Raw genomic sequence first — 21,120 nt, forward strand, 5'->3', positions numbered from 1 at the left:
ATATGGCGTTACTCGAGAGGGTTCAGAGGAGAGCGACACGTCTGATAAAAGGGACAGAAAACCTTTCATACGCTGAGAGATTAGAAAAACTGGGTCTCTTTTCCCTGGAGAAGAGGAGACTTAAAGGGGATATGATAGAGACTTATAAGATCATGAAAGGCATAGAGAGAGTGGAGAGGGACAGATTCTTCAAACTTTCGAATAATAAAAGAACAAGAGGGCATTCGGAAAAGTTGAAAGGGGACAGATTCAAAATGAATGCTAGGAAGTTCTTCTTTACCTAACGTGTGGTGGACACTTGGAATGCGCTTCCAGAGGACGTAATAGGGCAGAGAACAGAACTGGGGTTCAAGAAAGGATTGGACAATTTCCTGCTGGAAAGGGGGATAGAGGGGTATAGATAGAGGATTACTGCACAGGTCCTGGACCTGTTGGGCCGCCGCGTGAGCGGACTGCTGGGCACGATGGACCTCGGGTCTGACCCAGCAGAGGCATTGCTTATGTTCTTATGTAAGACTCCCTGGTCTGGACTATGGACTGCGGTCCGCCATTTGAGTAGCTTTGCTGTAAGGTAAGTCATACTGGATAGCACAACAGGTGTGTTTTCTACCATCATCTACCATATTCCCTAGCCTTCTAACAAAGCACTGTGTCTAATCAAATATCTAGTTGCTCACCCAGTGGTGCTTTCTTAGTGTCATATTTCATCTCGATGATCGTTTCCTCAATAGCTTGGATATTACAGATTAGCTCTATAAGGCTCTGAACCCGAAGATCCAGCTTAGACTCCAGTTTTGCAACTTTTGCAATGTCACTGTGCTCTTTTTTTTCATCATCCTTAGAGAAAGAGACAGAGAATCACAGAACAGGAAAAATATAGAGAAAAACTTTCAAACTGTACACACAAGTGAAAAAAAAAAACCCGACAAGCTTTTACTTACAGACTTTATACCAATCTTCAAAGGGAGAATATTCCCTTTCAAAATTACCTATGCAAATGTCTGTGCACAACTTTGTCTCTTTCCCAGTCAAAGCAGGCATGCGCTTTTGGAAAGAAAGAAGATAAAATTATGGTCTTACCTGTTAATTTTCTTTCCTTTAGAAGCAGCAGATGAATCCAGAGCCTAGTGGGGACTCTCCCACTAGGCTCTGGATTCATCTGCTGCTTTGCTATGGAAGTATGCATTTAAGCATAATCCTTACTCCAGCTTCTCTCCAGAAACACTTCTGAAACTTGTACAATTAACAGCTCCACACACCTAAGGTCACGTTCACATGGGCAGACTGGCTGGGCCATTTGGCCTTTATCAGCCATCATGTTTCTATCCCTTTTCATATGTAGAAAAAGGATTTATGCACAAACCTGTCTTTGAAAATAGCCCTTGGAGAGGAGAGACTTATAAGAACATAAGAATAGCCTTCCTGGGTCAGACCAATGGTCCATCAAGCCCAGTAGCCCGTTCTCACGCTGGCCAATCCAGGTCACTAGTACCTGGCCAAAACCCAAGGTGTAGCAATATAAACTAAGGCCTAATAATGATGAGGGACTGAAAAGAAGCCTCCATAAAATGAGGCACCACGAGCAGAGAGAATCAGTGAAGCCAGGGTTCAAACCCCATTTTTCCCACCAACGTTCCTTGTGATTTTAGGGGAGTCACTTCACTCACGACTGCCTCAGGTATAAACTTGCAGTCTCATTTACTAACCTGCATTAACATATTAACACTATTGTTATCATGGGCCCTTTTTACCTATAAAAAGTTTGTTTAAAATGCAGAAAATGGCTTTTATACAACTGCACAACAGCTTATGCCTGAAACAATATGCACCTAGAAACCGTGTGCCTACTTTTTGCAATCCGTATGTAGGCATTCCCAGGCGTACAGGAAACTGTGATCAAATAACGTTAGAGTCTAGCAGAGCAGTTTATTAAAATCACTCTTTAATGTTTAACAGAAAGCAGCATAAATGGGTAGAATGGCTAATCAGCCCAGTGCCTATAGAAAATTACTCCTGTATTGCCTAAAATCCAAAATAAATCTAAAAAGTAAACTGGACAAGAAAAAAATGTATATTAACAATAATGAACCAGCTACATGTACATGAAGAGTGCTAATCCATTTAGGGTCAACCTGGGCAGCTTTCCACTTCACAGGTCCCATCTGCGTGGTAACAGTCATCCACATTATTTGTTGGAAGCATGGTACAAACAGGGATCTTTGATGCACTATTTCTTACCAGTTCTACCTGGTATTCGTCTGATGCCTTCTTACCTGGGTATTTGTTTGATATTCCATCTTCAGCATATCATATTTCCCTGCAATCTTTTCAAAGTTTCCACGTTCTGCCCAGCTGTTCTTTGTCTTGTCAAAAAATCTGAAAAAGATGAGATTCAAAGAGAATGCCAATCTTTTCTATTCCCCTAACACCAGCTGATTAATTAAGTTTTATTAGGGGTTTTTTTTTTTTTTAATATACCGCCTATCAAGATTATCTAAGCGGTTTTACAATCAGGTTCTCAAGCATTTTCCCTGTCTGTCCCGGTGGGCTCACAATCTATTTAACCTGGGGCTATGGAGGACTGAGTGACTTACCCAGGGTCACAAGGAGCAGCACGGGGTTTGAACCCACAACCCCGGGGTGCTGAGGCTGTAACTACAAACACTGCGCCACACAACTCTATCAAAAAAGCAGCTTACTTGTAACACGTGTTTTCTGTAGACGGAAAGACTAGTCAGGCACACAAATAGGAAATGGTACCAGGACAGAACCGCCTCCCAAAATTCAGAAGTAAAGTTCTGAACACATGCACCATTTTAAAGTTCAAAATTACTAAACTAAACTAAACCTTAAGTTTATATACCGCATCCTCTCCACAAATAGATTTTTTTTGGGGGGGGGGAATGTCTGTGTGCCCGATAATCCTGGAGTTACAGACCCCTTTAAGAATCTGATGAAAGCTATGGATCCCCTTCCCCAGAAATAGCCACGTAAATACAACTTTGCATGCAATGAATATATTATACTTTATTTAATCGAGATTTAATTGTCTCATACATATATGACATATACAAAGTATTAAACTTTAAAGTAAACAATCTAAAAAAAAAAACAACCCCATTCCTTTCATGCAAAAAGTAATGGCCACTCATTATAACTATGAACTACAATCCTCTTGTGCAAGTGGAAACACAGATCTACTGCTACTACGATTTCTACTACATCTACTCTCTCGTTATCTGTGAGAAAAATCAACAGTACCGTGATGTATAATGACTATTTATTTTAGTATTTCTATACCACTTACAGCCTAAGTGGTTTACATTCAGGTACTCGAGTATTTTTCTCTATCTGTTCTGGTGGGCTCACACTATCGAATGTACCTGGGGCAAAGGGGGAGTTAAGTGACTTGCTCAAGGTCACAAGGAGCAGCGTGGGATTTGAACCCACAACCACTGCACCACACATGTTAATTTTTATCTGACTCTTACCGACTCCCTGAAACCCATCCATGGAGCCCAGGTTAAGAACCCCTGCTCTAATAAATTTCTTATGAATCAAAAGAGCATAGCATATTGAGTGAGGTCTGGTTTTCTCCCCTTATTATGGTTTTGTTTAGTCTTTGTGCTGTATGGTGGTTTGGATGCCTGTGACCCAACAATATCTCAAATATCAGCATGCTCAAACACACCATCCCTGTTTGAGGGCTAGCCCAGGCAGTAGTATGTAGCAAGAATTAACAGCTTTCAAGAGCTATGGTTGCAGCAGTGGCTCTTGGCTAGGGTACACACTTCCACGTCTGTTCTAGTTAAAGGAGATGAACAGCTGCATAGATTCACTATCCTTTTCAGTGAGTAAGCAAGACCTTATTTATGACCAAGCTGTGATGAGCTTTCTAACATGTACAAGTTATGTTATAAGGTTTTGGGTAGAGGGTAGGCAACACTTATCTTCACTGATGTACTAGATCCGGGGATGTGCTCATAACGCCACCCCATCATGATGGAACAGAGTATATAGCCAATATGCAAAAAAGGCCTCAGGTACAAATTTAAGTTTTAAGACTGACATAGTTGGTGTGCAGGCCACCAAGGCAGAAGCCAGATGCAAAGGGGGTAGAAGAGCTCTAAGGATAGGCAGGGTGGGGTGGATTAAGTTACAATAACTAGAGATTACACAGGAGCTCCTTACTTTTTCTGGAATATTTCTTTAGCTGTCTCCAGATCCTGTCCACAAGGCACAAGGGACTTCTGACCAGCTTTTCCCACTGATAAGAACAGAAAACGAAAGTCAAAAATGTAATTCTTTCAGTTCATATCTCAGCTTTCCACGACTGCTCCAAGCAAAGAATAATAAACGATAGTAACAGTATAATATTCAGTTCACACAGTATATTTAGGCGAGAAAGGACAAGTCGCTGTATAGTCTTGGACTGTCCAAAATGTTTTCCATTGTGAACGTTGGCTTGTAACCTGTTCTGAGCTACTGGGAGGACATTGTAGAAATCGAAATAAATTTCTAGTGATGATGGAGGCATTAAGTCACAAATCAACTAAAGCTACAGTAATTTGGTTATTTATGGAATTGCACCAATTACAATTAGTCCAGAATGTGGCATCCAGAATTTGGGGTGAGCTGAAATATGGTGTTAAAGGCTTTGCAATGGCTACAGTTTCTGCACATTGTCAGTTTAAGGCTGTTTTGCTGATTTTTAAAGTCTGAAGGGAGATGTTTCGTGCTACATAATTGTGCAATAAGCTCCAGGAAGTGATTTACATTCATCGTGAACGCTATGCTATTACAGAAAATTCATAAATGGACATTTTTGGTGTGGGCATCAAAGCCTTGAAATGGTTGTTATAGGAATTCAGATTAATTTGATGATTTTCTAATTTTTTGGAAACAGATAAAAGAATTGAAGGGGGTGGGCATTTTCAGTGTGGTTACTATCAAAGCAGTTTACATAGTTTAGACATATTTTGTACTTGGGGCAATGAAGCGTTAAGTGACTTGCCCGGAGTCGAACTCACAACCTCAGGGTGCCGAGGGAGCTGCTCTCAAGCCACTCCTCCACTCCACCATTTAAAGAGCTTGTTTTAAATGGTATATTTGTGGGTGGAGACTAATTTCAGAACAGAGCACCTAAAAATAAAATTTAAACAAGTGCCTCTTTTATAAAGGAACATGGGGGTCATTTTACTAAGCTGTGGATTAATGCAGGGCTTTTGGGGGCATTAAGCCCGATTTGACTGCAGCGTTTTTTATGGCTTTTGTTGTTTTAATAGCAGAATTCCCATTCGTGCGTGGCACCTGCAAAGAACTAACACAGGAATACTTACTGTACTTAGTTCTCTTATGCTAATTCTACATTATAATAATAATAACTTTATTTTTTCTATACCGCAATAATCTTGCGACTTCTAGGCGGTTTACAGTGAAAGAGAGCTGTACAGTCAGTGAATTACAATGTGAGAACAGGTAGGAAGTCACTGAGTAATCAGTGTTTACAGGTTACAAATAGGTTACAATATAAACTTGAACATTTTACATCAAAGGGGCTGGATGGTCAGCGAATTACAGAATACAGATGGTGAGGAAGACACTGAATAGTCAAGAGAAGAACAGAATACATAAAGAGAGAAGTATTAGGATGGGGGGGCTTTGTCTGGCTGGGAAATAAATCTATTGAATAGGGCGGTCTTGATTTCTTTCCGAAAGGCGCCTTAGGTCAGCCTGGCTTTGTCAGGGAAGTTGCCTAACCAGGTTTGCTGTCTGCCAGCTTGGAACTTGAAAGTTCTATCCAGGAAGGTTCTGTATTTGCAACCTATGACCTTCGGGTAGGCAAAGAAGTTGCGATTTCTGGTTGTCCTTATGGGGGTGTAAAGTTCGAAGTGAGGTAATAGGTAAATTGGGGCCATTCCCCACACCAGTTTATAGCAAAAGCAGGAAAACTTGAATAAAATCCATGCCTCGATTGGCAGCCAGTGCAGCAATTTGTAGTAGGGACTAATGTGGTCACTTTTCTTTAGTCCGAATATTAGTCGGACGGCCGTGTTTTGCACTATTCTTAATTTTTTTAAGGTTTTTTTGGGTATACCCACATAGATGATATTGCAGTAGTCTAAGGTGGATAGTACCTTATTGCATAGATGATATTGCAGTAGTCTAAGGTGGTCAGTGACTGTACCAGTAGTCTAAAAGATGGAGGGTCAAAATATTTTTTGATGGTTTTTAATTTCCAAAGTGTGGAGAAGCATTTTTTGGTCACCGAGTTTGTGTGCTCTAACTAACATGCATTAATCATAGCACACAAGCCAGAAAACAGAACACTCATTCTGTGCCTATGTCACACCCCTCTGCCAAAAACAGCACATGCAAAAAGGTAAAAGACCACAAAATGCTTTAACGCATTCCTGTGGTAGCCTGTTAGCATCTGCTAACCAGACTTTAAGGACTTAATACTAGGGTCGCAGAAGATTACAAATTGGAATCACAATTAAGCACATTGTGAAGTAACAATTAATAGGTAAGATATTTTAAAAGAAAATATGACAGATATCAATGTGTAATAACAAACTTTTATTGATTTTGACCGGAGTAGCCATTCAACATATTACTAATAACTGGAAAGACCATAGTAGGCTTAATTTTATTTTATTTTTTTTTATAATTCTTTATTCATTTTCATATTTTACATGAAGTGTACAAAATATTGAGTTACAACTAATGAATACACAATATCACTTTTATATCTATTACATAATATTCTGAACAAATTTTTTCATGTCCAGTCCTTTAATCCTTCTTGTTCATTCTTTACTCCAACCATCCATCTTTCAGTCTCCTAAAAGTTCAGTCTAATAACTTCACTTTAATGTCTTTCCAGTCTATCCTTCTTTCTTCTTTACATTCTTTTATTTTCTTTTTCACTTGTCCATTTTTATTTCCTGTTCTTTGTTGCATATTCTTCTTTTTCCAACAAACAAACGTCCCATAGTTCTTTATATTTAATTTTTTGTTCAATATCCACCAATCCAGTCTTAGTATTTATCCCTTCATCTCAACACCCATTGTGCTAAAATGATTGTGCTAAAATGACATAGGTTCTGATTTTGAAAGAAAGGTCTTTAGTTTTTCTGGATCCACAAAATACAAAGATTTATCCCCACAAGATACCCTCATTTTTGCTGGGTAATATAACCCATACTTATATCCTTTTTCCTTTAATTGAGATCTCAGCTCAAGGAATTTCTTCCTAATATTTGCTGTATTTTTAGCAAAGTCTGGTAAAAACCATATTTTGGATCCTTTATAGTTTAAGTTTTTATCTTTTCTATTGCTTGCTGGTATCTTAACATCTTGAATATTAATGGTCTTGGTCTCCCTTGATTTTCCAGACTCTTTATTGGAATCCTGTGTGCCTGTTCTATTTCCAAAGGCTGTTTGAAATCCAACTGCAATAATCTAGGAATTAAATTTTCTAAAAACTGTATTGCATTTTTCCCTTCCAAATTTTCCTGTATTCCAAAAAGTTTTATATTCTTTCTTCTTCCACGGTTTTCGTAATCTTCCAGCTGACTTTTCAATTGAATTATTTCCAAACTGTCATTTTTGCATCTTTTTCTCTCCATTTTAACTTCTAACTCTGTTCTTTTATTAGCTACTTCCATTTGTCTGTGTATATTCAGGATTTCTTCCTTCAGTTCTGCCATATTACTCACAGTCTCTGTCAGCATTTGTTTGATTTGCCTCAGTTCCCCCATAACTTCAGCTTTGCTTAACTCCTCTGATACATCAGCAGGAAGCGGAACCTTACTCGGGGTAATTTGATCCTGCTTCTGCCTTTTCACAGCCCCTCCGGTTTCACTTTTACTCTGTCGGGTGCTCGCCATGCTCCCGCTGTCCTCTCCGATGTTTTCAGCCGAAAACAGTTTAAAAGGAAATCTTTATTTATTCAACGGTTGCCCAGGTAAGAGGAGCGCTGCGATCACACGACCATTTTGTGTGCGGAATTCAGTTTGCCACATATACAGAATGGAAAGATCAATAGCGGTGCAAAATGGAAATTATAAAAACTTCATTAAAATTTGGGAACCATTAACGTCCTTTTGTCATGATTGATGCCATTTTCCTAATATTTCTATATTTAATATGTAAGATAAGGGTGGGGTGGGGGGGAGGGTTTCTATTATATGAAAAATAAAAATTACTAAAAGGATTTCAGGATGGGAGAGGGAGGGTTATATTTACAACTATAAGTTATAATGATAAGATGTACAAGTGGTTAAATCTATGTTATTGTGTTGCAATTTTTGTACACTTGATGAAAGTTTTAAAATGAATAAAGAATTATAAAAAAAAAAAAAAAAGAAAATATGACAATCACTAATAATTCCTGAAATCAAACAGAAGCTGTAAACTACACAAAAACATTTGTACTAGGCAGGGGGTAGACAAGATCCACCCCTTGCCCTGGCACCTAATCCCTAACAATACATCATAATGTACCACTAGGGACAGGGAAGATAAGGATCTTGGTCAATGCTCTTGGCAATATTTTTGAGAGTGATAGAGACAAAAAAAAACTGTGGATGTAAATGTTCTGAAAGATGATTGATTATTCGCTCTTCACAGTAAAATCATAAAAATATAGACAATCACATGTGTACTATATTTTTAAACCTATATTTGTATTTTTATGATTTTACTGTGAAGAGCGAATAATCAATCATCTTTCAGAACATTTACATCCAGTTTTTTTTTGTCTCTATCATTGGATTGTTCTCACTGTGGAATATCAGGTCTTCTTTTTGCTTTTGTAATGTTTTTGAGTTACCTGGCACATAGAACCAGATCTAAAGTTGACATCCTATATTCCAGAACTTGAAGACCCAGGATCAAAGGTCCAACGAGCACAGCATCCCGTCTCCAACAATGGCCAATCCAAGTTGCAATTACCCAACAGATCCCAAATAGTACAAATGTATCTCCTGTAGTTACTTTTCTGGGATGAACAATGGTTCTCCCAAATCTAAAGGACTGATTTCTAGACTTTTCCTCGTCAATCTCACTATGTTGCTTGCTTGACCATGTCTTCCAACAACAGTGACCCTTTTCTATGTGGAGAAATGACTATCTAGCCTCATTATCTGTTTCTTCTCTTTTAGCCAATTTCCAATACACAAAAGGTATGGTTTCCTATTCCGTGACTCCAACTTCCTAAGGAGTCTCTCATGAGGAACAATGTCAAAATGCTCTCTGAAAATCCAAATATGCTATTATCAATTAGCTCACCATTATCCACTTGTTTGTTTACACCTTCCCCTTGCCAAAAAAAAACCTTAAATATATTAGTTAAGATTAAAAAAACTTGCCTTTTGAACCTATACTCATTCTCATTAAGCTGATTCTAATTACATCACTAGTAATTTAGGGGGGAGGGGGGGTGTTTTTTGTTTTAAACAGATATTTATTCTCCAGACAGTGCCTTCTCTCAAGTACCTCTTGCCCACCTCCCTCTGCTTCTAAAAGCAGAAGAGGAGCTCACAGGAGGCTCTGGAAAACGGGGAGGAGGAGAAGGAGGAGGATTTAAACCATCAGGATTGGATACCTCCAAGCTCAAAGACCAGCAATCAAACCTGGTCCAAAGATCTTCTGAGCGCCCCTAACGTTAACAAGGCAGAACAATTCCACCCCCTGCCTTCTCTGTCCTAAACTGCTGTCACAGACTGCACAGCCAGCTTACTATTTTCTAGAGACAAAGAAATTCTAAAGAGTGCAAGATACCCAGGTCTCCTTAGAGGGTGTTGTAGTTAATCCAGCACATGACATGAGAACATAAAGCACAGTTACTTACCGTAACAGGTGTTATCCAGGGACAGCAGGCAGATATTCCCACACATGGGTGACGTCACCGACGGAGCCCCGCAGCGGACAGCCTCGAAAGCATCTTGCTTGAAGATCTCGAGCTTTCGATTGCTGCATCGCGCATGCGCGCGTGCCTTCCCGCCCAAACTAGGGGGCGCATCTCCTGAGAGGATCCTCAGTTCAGATACCAAGCTAAGAAGCCAACCAGGGGAGGTGGGAGGGTTGTGGGAATATCTGCCTGCTGTCCCTGGATAACACCTGTTACGGTAAGTAACTGTGCTTTATCCCAGGACAAGCAGGCAGCATATTCCCACACATGGGTGACCTCCAAGCTAAATCAAAAGGGAGGAGGGAAGTTGGCAATTTAAGAAAAAAGATTCTGTAACACAGATTGGCCAAAATGGCCATCCCTCCTGGATAAAGTATCCAGACAATAATGAGAAGTAAAAGTGTGAACCGAGGACCAAGTGGCAGCTTTACAAATTTCCTCAATAGGAGTTGATCTGAGGAAAGCAACCGAAGCCGCCATAGCCCTGACTTTATGGCCCGTTACTCGACTCTGTAGAGGAAGACCAGCCTGAGCATAACAGAAAGAAATACACGCAGCCAACCAGTTGGAGATAGTACGCTTCGAAACGGGATGACCCAATCTATTTGGATCAAAAGAAATAAAAAGTTGGAGGAGAGTGACGTCACCTCGCTGAATGGCAGCGTGAGGCAGAAGCTCCGTCGGGCTTTTGCAAGACATCGCGAGTGGCGCTTCCACAGCGTTGTTTCTTCGACACTATTTTCGGCTGCCGGGGTTCCTCTGCTGATGGCGACCCGAAAACGCCTGGACAAATTTAAATTTTTCGGCGATCCGCCGGAAAAATCGGGCCCGGAGGTGGTGAGTGGCACGGGAGAGAAAAAAAAGATGGCGGCCGGGCCGACGACTCAGTCCGAGTCGGAAGATGAAGGCATCTCTGACCAGCGGGGGGAGGCTGGAGAGGCACCGAAAAAGTCCATGGCTGCCTGGTTTACAGAGCTCAAGGCTGAAATAATTGGAGTGAGGGGAGATGTGCGGGCGGCGATTGCAGAGCTCCGTACGGAGGTCAGTGAGCTGGGAGCTCGGGTTTCAGCTTCTGAAGACAACGTGGCTGCTTTAACTACCACTGTATCCACCACCTCTGATGTTACGGGTCGCCTATCGACTGAACTCCGGGAACTGCAGGCACAGGTTGAAGACTTGGAGAACCGCTCTCGGAGATGCAACCTGCGTTTCAAAGGCATCCCTGAAACGGAAGCTTTTCGGGACAGTAAAGAGGTGGTGAGAGCCTTTTGTGCACATCTACTGAGGGCGGATGGAGCTGAAGTTCCTGAGTCTATCGTTCTGGTGCGGGCCCACCGCAGCTTGGGGGCTCCCAGGGCCCAGGGCACACGAGATATAATAGCCTGCTTTGGAGAGTTTACACTGAAGGAACGTATTTTATTAGCAGGCCGCAGACAAGCAGCTCTCCGATGGAAAGATCTGGCAGTGGGGGTTTTCCAAGATTTGGCGTGGTCTACTTTGCAGAAGCGCAGAGCGTTTAAAGATGTCACACAAGCGCTGCGCACTGGGGGCCATAAATATCGGTGGCTATTCCCCTTTGGCATATGGATGACCATTAACGGCACATCTCGCCGAGTTACCACAGTGTCGGAAGCTTGGGCGGAGATGAGAGCACTGGGCTGCGGGACTCCGATGGAAGAGGACAGACCTCCGGCAGTAGCATCCACTTCTGCGCAAAGCGAGCCTTGGAGTACAGCATTGCGTTCTGGCAAGAAATCTGCGAAATCCCAGACCTGAACATGTTTGGACGATGGTAAAACCATTTTGTTCCGCCTCGTTGCGGGGCTTTGCCTGGGCCGGTTAAGTGCAGGCCCTTGGAATTGGCTGGGAGAATTAGAGACATTGGTTTGACACTGCTCTCTTTGACTGGGGGTTGGTGGTTTCTTATTATGTACTGTTCTCATGGTGTACGTGTGAAGTTGTATGGTTTTCTGGGTGTTGGGGTCTGGGATCCGGGGGGTTCGGTGTTGGCAAGTATGGGGTGTGAGGGGTTGGGGGAGTGCTTGGATGATGAGTGCAGGATGGAGAGGGGGGAGTGGAATATAGTGACAGTGGGGGAATTCATTTGTTGGAAGTTTCATTGACTTTATAGATGAGTGATGTTTGCCTTTGGGGGAGGATCGCACTTTCTACACGCTGGCGAATCCTGAGGCACGGGATTCAGATCAGCGGAGGGGTGGGGGGAGGGGGGTGGGTTCTGGGGGGGTTAGGGGGGGAAGAGGGACAGGGAAGGAGGGTGATAAGCTTTTCATTTTAGGTTCGTGGAATGTTAATGGACTTAATAGTCCGGGTAAACGCAGTATTGTATTAAAAGAGTTGACACGCTTGCGATGGGATGTTTGTCTACTTCAAGAAACACATTTAAGGCCTCGAGATGTAGCAGTCCTACAATCTCCATATTTTGATCAAATCTGGACACACCAGGGGGCGGCGCCGGGGAAGAGGGTGGGAGGGGTAGCCATCTTGGTTAGAAAGGGACTGGGTCTAGTGGTTCAACAAGTCTTTCGGGATGGGGCAGGGAGATGCTTGGCTCTAATGGCTACCTTACAAGGGCGTCCCATCACTATTATAAATCTGTATGGTCCCAACACGGGTCAAGCAACATATTTTGGGTCCCTTAGAACTGAATTGGTGGGTTTTGTGAAAGGCTCTGTTTATCTGGGTGGAGATTTTAATGTTACCCCAGATGTTCATCTGGATCACTCTGTGGGAGGGACTCGGTCTCCGACTAGGGCTGCTAGAAAAGCTCTTCTATCTTTGTTTTCTTCTTTGGGCTTGGTAGACAGTTGGAGGTTGTCTCATCCTGCGCAGCGCTCTTACACTCACTACTCTCATGCACATAGATCGTATGCACGCATTGATGGGGTTTGGGTTCATCGTAACTCTTGGGGCGGGATACGACAGGCCGAGATTGGAACTATCCAAATTTCTGACCACGCGCCAATGTGGGTAGCTTGCGCGGGATATTGGGAGGGGGTGGGACGTCGTTTTTGGCGACTTAATGAGTCTTTATTAAAAGATCCGGCTGTAGTTCGAGAGGTGGGTACGACAGTGGCTCAGTACCTTCAACATAATGATAACGATACGGTCACTGATGCGATTCTGTGGGATGCACTGAAGGTGGTAGTACGGGGCGTTTTTATTAAATGGGGTGCTCGCCGTAAGCGTTTGCGGGCGCAGCGTTCTTTAGCGCTTCATGAACAGCTGGAGCGATTGACGAAGTTGCATCAGAGACATCAGGACCCCTTGGTGTATGACCATCTTGTTAAGGTTCGTGCGGAACTCTCCTTACTGCAGATGGAGGAATACGAGTTCTTGCGGCAGCGCCTACGCCACACTGTTTATGAGTATAATAACACACCTGGATCTCGCTTAGCTCGACTTATTAAGCTGAAGCAGGCGAGATCGAATATTACAAAGATTAGGGATACTGCGGGCACTGTGCATTGTACTGATTCGGCTATTAGTGCTGTGTTCCAGGATTTTTACTCAGAATTGTATCAGCCATCGGGGGGGCATGATTCCGCGGCCATTGAGGGGTACCTTTCTGAGTTGCGGCTACCGCAGCTTTCGGACACGGAGAGGGATGTGCTTAATGAGCCAATTGGATTAGGGGAAGTTCTGGGAGTCATTGCTAATTTGAAGTTGGGCAAATCGCCTGGGCTAGATGGGTATACTAATCAATTTTATAAACTTTTTCGTGACATCTTGGCTCCATTATTGGTCCGCGTAGCGAATGGGGTACGGGGAGGTTCCCCCTTGCCCAAGTCCATGGGGGAGGCAGGGATTTCGGTCTTGCTCAAGCCGGGCAGAGATCCTATTGGGTGCGGGTCGTATAGACCGATTTCGTTATTAAATACTGATGCAAAAATTCTAGCGAAAGTTTTGGCTCTTCGTCTGGGAAAGGTACTACCCTCTCTGGTACATTTGGATCAATCTGGTTTTGTTCAAAAGAGGCAGGTCTGTGACAATATTAGACGAACGTTGCATCTTTTGTGGGCTGCGCAGCGGACTTCTGCAAAAGTTGCCTTTTTGGCGATTGATGCGGAAAAGGCTTTCGATCAAGTGGCGTGGGAATTTTTATGGCAGGTGATGCATCGGATGGGGCTGGGCTCTTTCTTTTTGGCTTGGGTGCAAGCCTTTTATAAGGATCCTAAGGCTACTGTGCGTTGTAATGGGATTTATAGCGAATTTTTTTCCATTGGGAGAGGCACTCGACAGGGCTGTCCTTTATCTCCCTTGTTGTTTGCTCTCTCTATGGAACCATTAGCCATTCGTATACGGGAGCATGGGGATTTACTGGGGGTGAAGGTGGGAGATCTTGAACATCGACTAGCACTGTTTGCCGACGATGTGTTATTGTATGTTCGGGACCCGGAGGTTTCCTTGCCGATTCTTGTTGCCCTTTTTATGGAATATGGGAGGGTTTCGGGATTTACGGTGAATATGGATAAATCTGAAATGCTGAGTGTTACATTGGGGGAAGAAGACCAACGTCGTTTGGCTGTTCGGTTTCCTTTCCGCTGGGCGCCTGGGGTTATTCGTTATCTGGGGATTCGGTTACCTGCGGACTTATCCCAATTGTATACTGTTAACTATGCACGGCTTATTCAACAGATTAGGACTGATATTCAACGCTGGAATGGGTTTTGGTTGTCATGGTGGGGTCGCATAGCAGTTCTTAAAATGAATGTTTTGCCCCGCTTGCTTTTTCTTTTCCAAACATTGCCGATTTCGGTCCCTACTCCAGTTTTGAAACAGTTGCATACTCTGTTTTTTCGCTTTATTTGGCAGGGGAGGCCTTCTCGTATCTCTAGGGCAGCGCTGTGGGCGGACAGGGCTAGTGGGGGGCGGGCGGTACCGAATTTATTTTGGTATTTTCGAGCAGCTCAATTGCGTCTATTATTGGATTGGGAGATTGCAGAGTATAAGTTGGCGGTCCGACTGGAACAACATTTTGTGGGGTGCCCCCGTTTGAAATATTTACTTTGGTCATCCTCCATTGATACTGGGAGGTTCGTGGTTCCGGGGAACCCATTTTTGGCACATCTTTTGAAAGTGTGGTGCGATACCCGTCGCCGTTGGGGTGGGGGGGTGGTTCCGTCGATTTTGGGGGCGGTGCGGGAGGAGCCTCTGTTCCCTGTTGGAAGGGAGAGTTCTACATTTGTGCGGTGGGCACATTTAGGGCTGCATACTTTTCGGGATGTGCTTCAAAAAGGGGTCCTGATGTCTTTTGAAACCTTCCGGCTTAGTGCTGCCTTGCCCAGAGGAGACTTTCTAGCCTATTCTCAAATACGTCATTTTTTTCATTCTCGGAAGTGGGATCGGGGATCTTTTCAGTCTAATGATCCCTTTGCTCACATGTGGTTCACTCTTAAGAGCCTTCCTAAGCCTATCTCTGTTCTTTACCAATATATTCGAGGCTCCTATTCCTTTCCATCTCTTTATCAGCGAGCTTGGGAGTTGGATTTAAGCTGTACATTTTCTGTTCAGGAGTGGGCTCTGATCACCTCTGAGGTTGGCAAGGCCACCTCGTGTGCTCTCATTAAGGAAAACGCTTACAAAGTGGTGATGAGATGGTACTATACACCGGAACGTCTTCACCGTATGTATCCAGGTGTTTCAGCCTTGTGTTGGAGATGTGGGATGGACTTGGGGACATTTTTGCATATCTGGTGGGACTGTCCCGTCATACAGCCTTTCTGGCGGCAGGTGGTGGGGTGTTTATCACAATTGTTACAAATATTATTGCCTTTTTCTCCGCAGGGGTGCTTGCTAGGCCTTTACAATGTATGTTTATATTCATGGCAAACTAAGATCCGACGTTGGGGCCTGGCGGCGGCTAAATGTTTGATAGCTGCTCGTTGGAAACAGGGGCAGGCGCCCACCCAATTGGAATGGACTGTTAAACTCCAGTTTATTTGTAATATGGAACTGTCTATTGCAAAGCGTCACGGTTATTATTATACTTATACCCGGACTTGGACACGAATCCTTGATAAAATTACATCTTTGTCTTGAGCTTTTTTCTGTGGGGGGGGGGGTTGAGGACTGAGGGGGCTCTCCTGAAGAACCAACTGGGGGCCCTCTTTGCTGGAGGTGAAGCTTGGGGGTGGGGGGGAGGGATTTGTGGAGTTATGGTTGTTGCTGGGTATCAGGGGCTTGACTGTATAGATGGGGGTACTTCTGTGATTTGTACATTTATTGTGGTGCTCTCTGTTTGATGGCTGTATGTTATGTTGTCCATGATATTCATGGTATGTTTGTATATTCTCAAAACTTTTCAATAAACATTTATTGATAAAAAAAAAAAAAGAAATAAAAAGTTGAGGAGAACTTCTGTGAGGTTGAGTACGTTGAAGATAGAAAGCCAACGTACGTTTACAATCCAAAGTATGCAAAGCCGCCTCACCAGGGTGAGAATGTGGCTTAGGAAAAAATACGGGTAGAACAATAGATTGATTGATATGAAAATCAGACACTACCTTAGGTAAGAATTTGGGATGTGTACGGAGTACCACCTTGTCATGGTGAAAAACAGTAAAAGGTGGATCCGAAACCAAAGCTTGTAACTCACTAACTCGACGAGCTGAAGTGAGAGCAATCAAGAAAACAGTTTTCCAAGTAAGATATCGAAAATGAGCCAAGTCAATAGGTTCAAAAGGAGGTTTCATCAGTTGAGCCAAGACCACATTAAGATCCCATACCACAGGGGGAGGTTTGATCGGTGGATGGAGATTAAAAAGACCTTTCATAAAACGAGAAACTAGAGGATGTGCCGAGAGTGATTTCCCCTCTAAAGGCTGATGAAAAGCAGCAATTGCACTAAGATGAACTCTAATAGATGTGGATTGGAGACCCGACTGGGATAGATGAAGTAAATAATCCAAAACAGAAGCCAAAGAAGAAGAAGTTGGCTGAAGATTATGAGTGGAACACCAAGAAGAAAATCTGGTCCACTTTTGACTATAACATTGACGAGTGGACGGTTTTCTGGAAGCCAGAAAAACATCCTGAACAGACTGAGAAAATTCAGCAGAATCCATCAGGTGGAAAGGAACCATGCTGTCAAATGAAGAGACTGCAGGTTTGGATGAAGTAAGGATCCCTGACTCTGAGTGAGCAGAGAAGGAAAAACTGGCAGAAGAAGAGGTTCCTTGATGCTGAGTTGCAGAAGAAGAGAGAACCAATGTTGTCGGGGCCACCGAGGAGCTATGAGAATCATTGTGGCATGATCCGACTTCAACTTGACAAGAGTTTTGAGAATCAGAGGAAAAGGAGGAAAGGCGTAAAGGAACTGATTCCTCCAGTCTAGTAGAAACGCATCCGCCTCGAGACGAAGAGGGGAGAAGATGCGGGAACAAAACAGAGGAAGTTTGAAGTTGTTGGGTGACGCAAAAAGATCCACCCGAGGAGTCCCCCATCGGTTGAATACTTGACGAAGTGTGGGGGAGTTGATCGTCCATTCGTGAGGTTGAAGCAGACGACTCAATTTGTCTGCAAGGCAATTCTGAATACCCTGAATATAAACGGCTCGAAGAAAGATGTTGTGTGAAATCGCCCAATGCCACAACTTCAGAGCTTCCTGACACAGAGGATGGGAACCCGTTCCCCCCTGTTTGTTGACATAATACATTGCTACTTGATTGTCCGTCCGAACAAGGACTACTTGGTCGTGAAGGATGTGAAGAAAAGCTTTGAGAGCCAGAAATATCGCTCTGAGTTCCAACAGATTGATATGACATCGACGATCTGTGGCCGTCCATAATCCTTGCGTACGGAGACCATCTACGTGGGCTCCCCATGCGTACTCGGACGAATCTGTTGTGAGAACTTTCTGATGAGGAAGATGGTGAAACAGCAAACCTCTGGAAAGATTTGAAGAGAGCATCCACCAGCGGAGAGACTTCTTTAAAGAAGGCGTCACCGTTATATGGCGAGAAGGTGGATCTAGAGCTTGCTGCCATTGGGATGCCAGAGTCCACTGAGGGATGCGAAGATGTAGTCTTGCTAAAGGAGTCACATGTACTGTAGATGCCATGTGACCGAGAAGGACCATCATTTGACGCGCTCTGATAGTTGATAGGGAAGTTACATGATGACAAAGGTTTAAGAGAGTATTCTGTCGATTGAGAGGAAGAAAAGCTCTCATGCGGATGGAATCCAACACCGCCCCAATAAATTGAATCGATTGAGTTGGAACTAACTGAGATTTTGGGAAGTTGATATGAAACCCCAGACTTTGAAGAAAAGAAATAGTCTGAAGGGTCGCTTGCGTAACCCCTGAAAGAGAAGGGGCTTTTATAAGCCAATCGTCGAGGTAAGGAAAAACTTGCAATCCCTGGGCTCGAAGAGCCGCGGCTACCACAACCAGACACTTGGTGAAGACCCGAGGAGAGGTTGCTAGGCCAAATGGAAGAACCTTGTATTGAAGGTGAAGGTTCCCCACCTTGAACCTGAGATATTTGCGAAAATTTGGATGAATAGGAATGTGAGTATAAGCCTCTTTGAGATCCAGTGAGCACATCCAATCCCCTTGATTCATGAGGGAGTACAGGATCGGGAGAGAAAGCATGCAAAATTTTTCTTTGACTAGAAATTTGTTGAGAGCTCGTAGATCCAGAATGGGTCGCAAATCCCCCGTCTTCTTTGGAACCAGGAAATATCTGGAATAAAACCCCTGGTTGCGTTCGGGAGGAGGAATTTCCTCCACTGCTCGAAGGAGAAGAAGAGCTCGAGCCTCCCGAAGAAGAAGAGGGAGTTGCGAGGAACTGGAAAGACACTCTCTTGGAGGGTGATCTGGAGGCACCTGAAGCAGGCGCAGAGAGTATCCCTCTCGGATGATCGTAAGGACCCAAAGGTCCGATGTAATGGTTTCCCAGACAGATGAAAAAAGGGAAAGACGACCTCCGATTGGTAGGGAGGAATTTGGATGCAAAGAGGTTGGAATGCTCATCACTGGACCGTCAAAAAGACGGAGCTGTTTTGGTTGGAGCAGGTGTCTGAGGCTTTTGAGGACGTTGTTGTTGTGGCCGTCTAGGTGGAGGCCTAGAAAAAGCCGGTGTGGACTTCATGGGGTAACGACGAGCTGGAGGTCTGTAAGCTCTAGTCAGAGAAGGTTTTGGTTTCGGACGAATCAGAGAGGCGAAGGAACGCTCATGCTCAGAAAGCCTTTTAGTAGCTGCTTCAATAGAGTCATCAAAGAGCTCAGAACCTTGACACGGCAGGTTTGCTAAACGATCTTGTAAGTTGGGATCCATATCTACAATCCTGAGCCATGCAAGACGTCTCATAGCCACTGCAAATGCCGAGACTCTGGAGGATAGCTCAAAAGCATCATAAGATGCTTGCAACATGAATAGACGTAACTGAGACAGAGATTGAATAATGTTTTTATATTCAGAAAGGCGTTCTTTGGGCCAGTCTGGGCAAAAAGATGACAACTGCTTCAAAAAATGATTAAAATATGAAGTAAAGACATAGTTATAATTCAAAATTCTATTTGTCATCATAGAATTTTGATAAAGTCTGCGCCCAAACTTGTCCATAGTACGCCCTTCGCGTCCTGGTGGAACTGTTGCAGACACCTTAGATGGGTGAGCCTTCTTCAGGGAAGATTCCACCACTAGGGATTGATGAGAAAGTTGGGATTTCTCAAACCCTTTACATGGAACAGTACGATACCTAGACTCCAGCTTCGATGGAATAGCTGTCACAGAATAAGGAGTCTCCATGTTACGTAGAAACGTCTGCTTCAGCACCGGTGTCATGGGTAGACGTAAAGTCTCCTTAGGAGGATGAGAAAGTTCCATATCCGCAAGGTATTCAGGCGTGTATTTTGAATCAGAATGTAAATCAATATTAAGAGCCTGTCCCATGTCGAAGACAAATTTAGCAAAAGAAGCAGACTTCGAGGTCGAGGCTTCCTCAGGAGAAAGAGAACGAGAACGATGTGTCACTGAAAAAGATGGAGAAGCCTCGCGTGAATACTGAGATAGAGGCTCAGATTCAAGATGTAAAGTGATGGAAGATGTTCCACTGCCTGTCAGAGGAGGAGTGGCTGAATGTTTCCGCTTAAGGCTCCGAGTCGGAGAAGTGCGCGGAGTACGAGGTTTAGTAAGAGGAGATTTTTCTCGAGACAAATGCCTCGAAGGTGGTGTCCTCGACCTCGAATGCCTCGACGATATTGAAGAGGCAATGGTAGTATGAGCTTTAGAAGTAATATCAGAATGCTTCGAGCTCTTTGTAGAGGTAAGCTTCGAAGATCGAGACCTGTGCTTTGATCGAGGTAATGCTTGTTTAGCTCCATGTTCAGACGAGGAGTCTGACGAGGAAACCCTGGATCGAGACCTGCGACGAGGAGATCGCCGAGAGGGTGCCGATTTATGCTCAGGCTGGTGTTGCGCAGACAGAGTCGAGACCGGTACCAACTGAGCCACTATTGAGGAAATTTGCGTAGTCAGAATTGACTTCAGCATATCCTCAAACATGGGGACGGAGACCAAAGGACTCGGAGTCACAGGAGGTCTCGTGCGTTCCAAGGAGGGCGACCTCGATCGAGAGTATTCCCTGGACTTGGAAGCACGTTTTGAAGGTCTGGAAGACGGAGTCAAACCTGGGGCCCCAGGCTGAATGGAGGTAGACTCTGTCGGCTTCTTAGAGATGGTACCTGAAAAGGAAGCAGGAGACTTACCCCCCAATCCAGGCTTCGAGGACATCGTCGAGGCCTTCGAGGCCGAGGACCCGGAGGTCTTCGAGGCCGAGGCCTGTCGAGGAGGCGAGGTCGAGGTTTTAGTACTCGAGGTTGGACCCGGAGTCGAGGATTTTACAGATGCCTCGACCGAGGCCACAGCTTTTTCAGGCTCCATACGAGGAAAAAGCTCCAAAAATCTGTCGCAGCGGCGTTTAAAAGCACGAGGTTGAAGAGTGAGGCAGCGAATACAATCTTCGGGGCGATGAGTCGACCCAAGACAGATCATACACCGACTATGTGGATCAGTGATGGAAATAGTTCTACCACACTGATAACACCTTTTAAACCCGGTAACAGGCCGGGACATAGATAGGACAAAGTCCGTGTCGAGAACGGAGAAGAGAGGCCTAGGCCTCAATCTTCTAACCCGACGCTAAAGAAAAACAAAAAGATGTATCTTTTTTTTTTTTTT

General features: G+C 43.9%; 1 protein-coding gene across 5 annotated transcripts in view; it reads right to left on the bottom strand.

Annotated features, from left to right (window-relative positions):
* The window catches only part of PARP2 (poly(ADP-ribose) polymerase 2), a 72,412-nt gene that overhangs the window by 30,386 nt on the left and 20,906 nt on the right, over nt 1-21,120 (bottom strand). For all 5 annotated transcript variants that reach the window (XM_033963356.1, XM_033963355.1, XM_033963354.1 and 2 more), the window contains exons 9-11: nt 4,192-4,267; nt 2,274-2,376; nt 678-837 (exon numbers count right to left, since the gene is read on the bottom strand). In XM_033963356.1, the coding sequence (XP_033819247.1) occupies nt 678-837; nt 2,274-2,376; nt 4,192-4,267 (339 nt within the window). The remainder of the gene's footprint in view (nt 1-677; nt 838-2,273; nt 2,377-4,191; nt 4,268-21,120) is intronic.

Source organism: Geotrypetes seraphini, chromosome 11, assembly GCF_902459505.1.
Source record: "Geotrypetes seraphini chromosome 11, aGeoSer1.1, whole genome shotgun sequence".
Taxonomy (NCBI): Eukaryota; Metazoa; Chordata; class Amphibia; order Gymnophiona; family Dermophiidae; genus Geotrypetes; species Geotrypetes seraphini.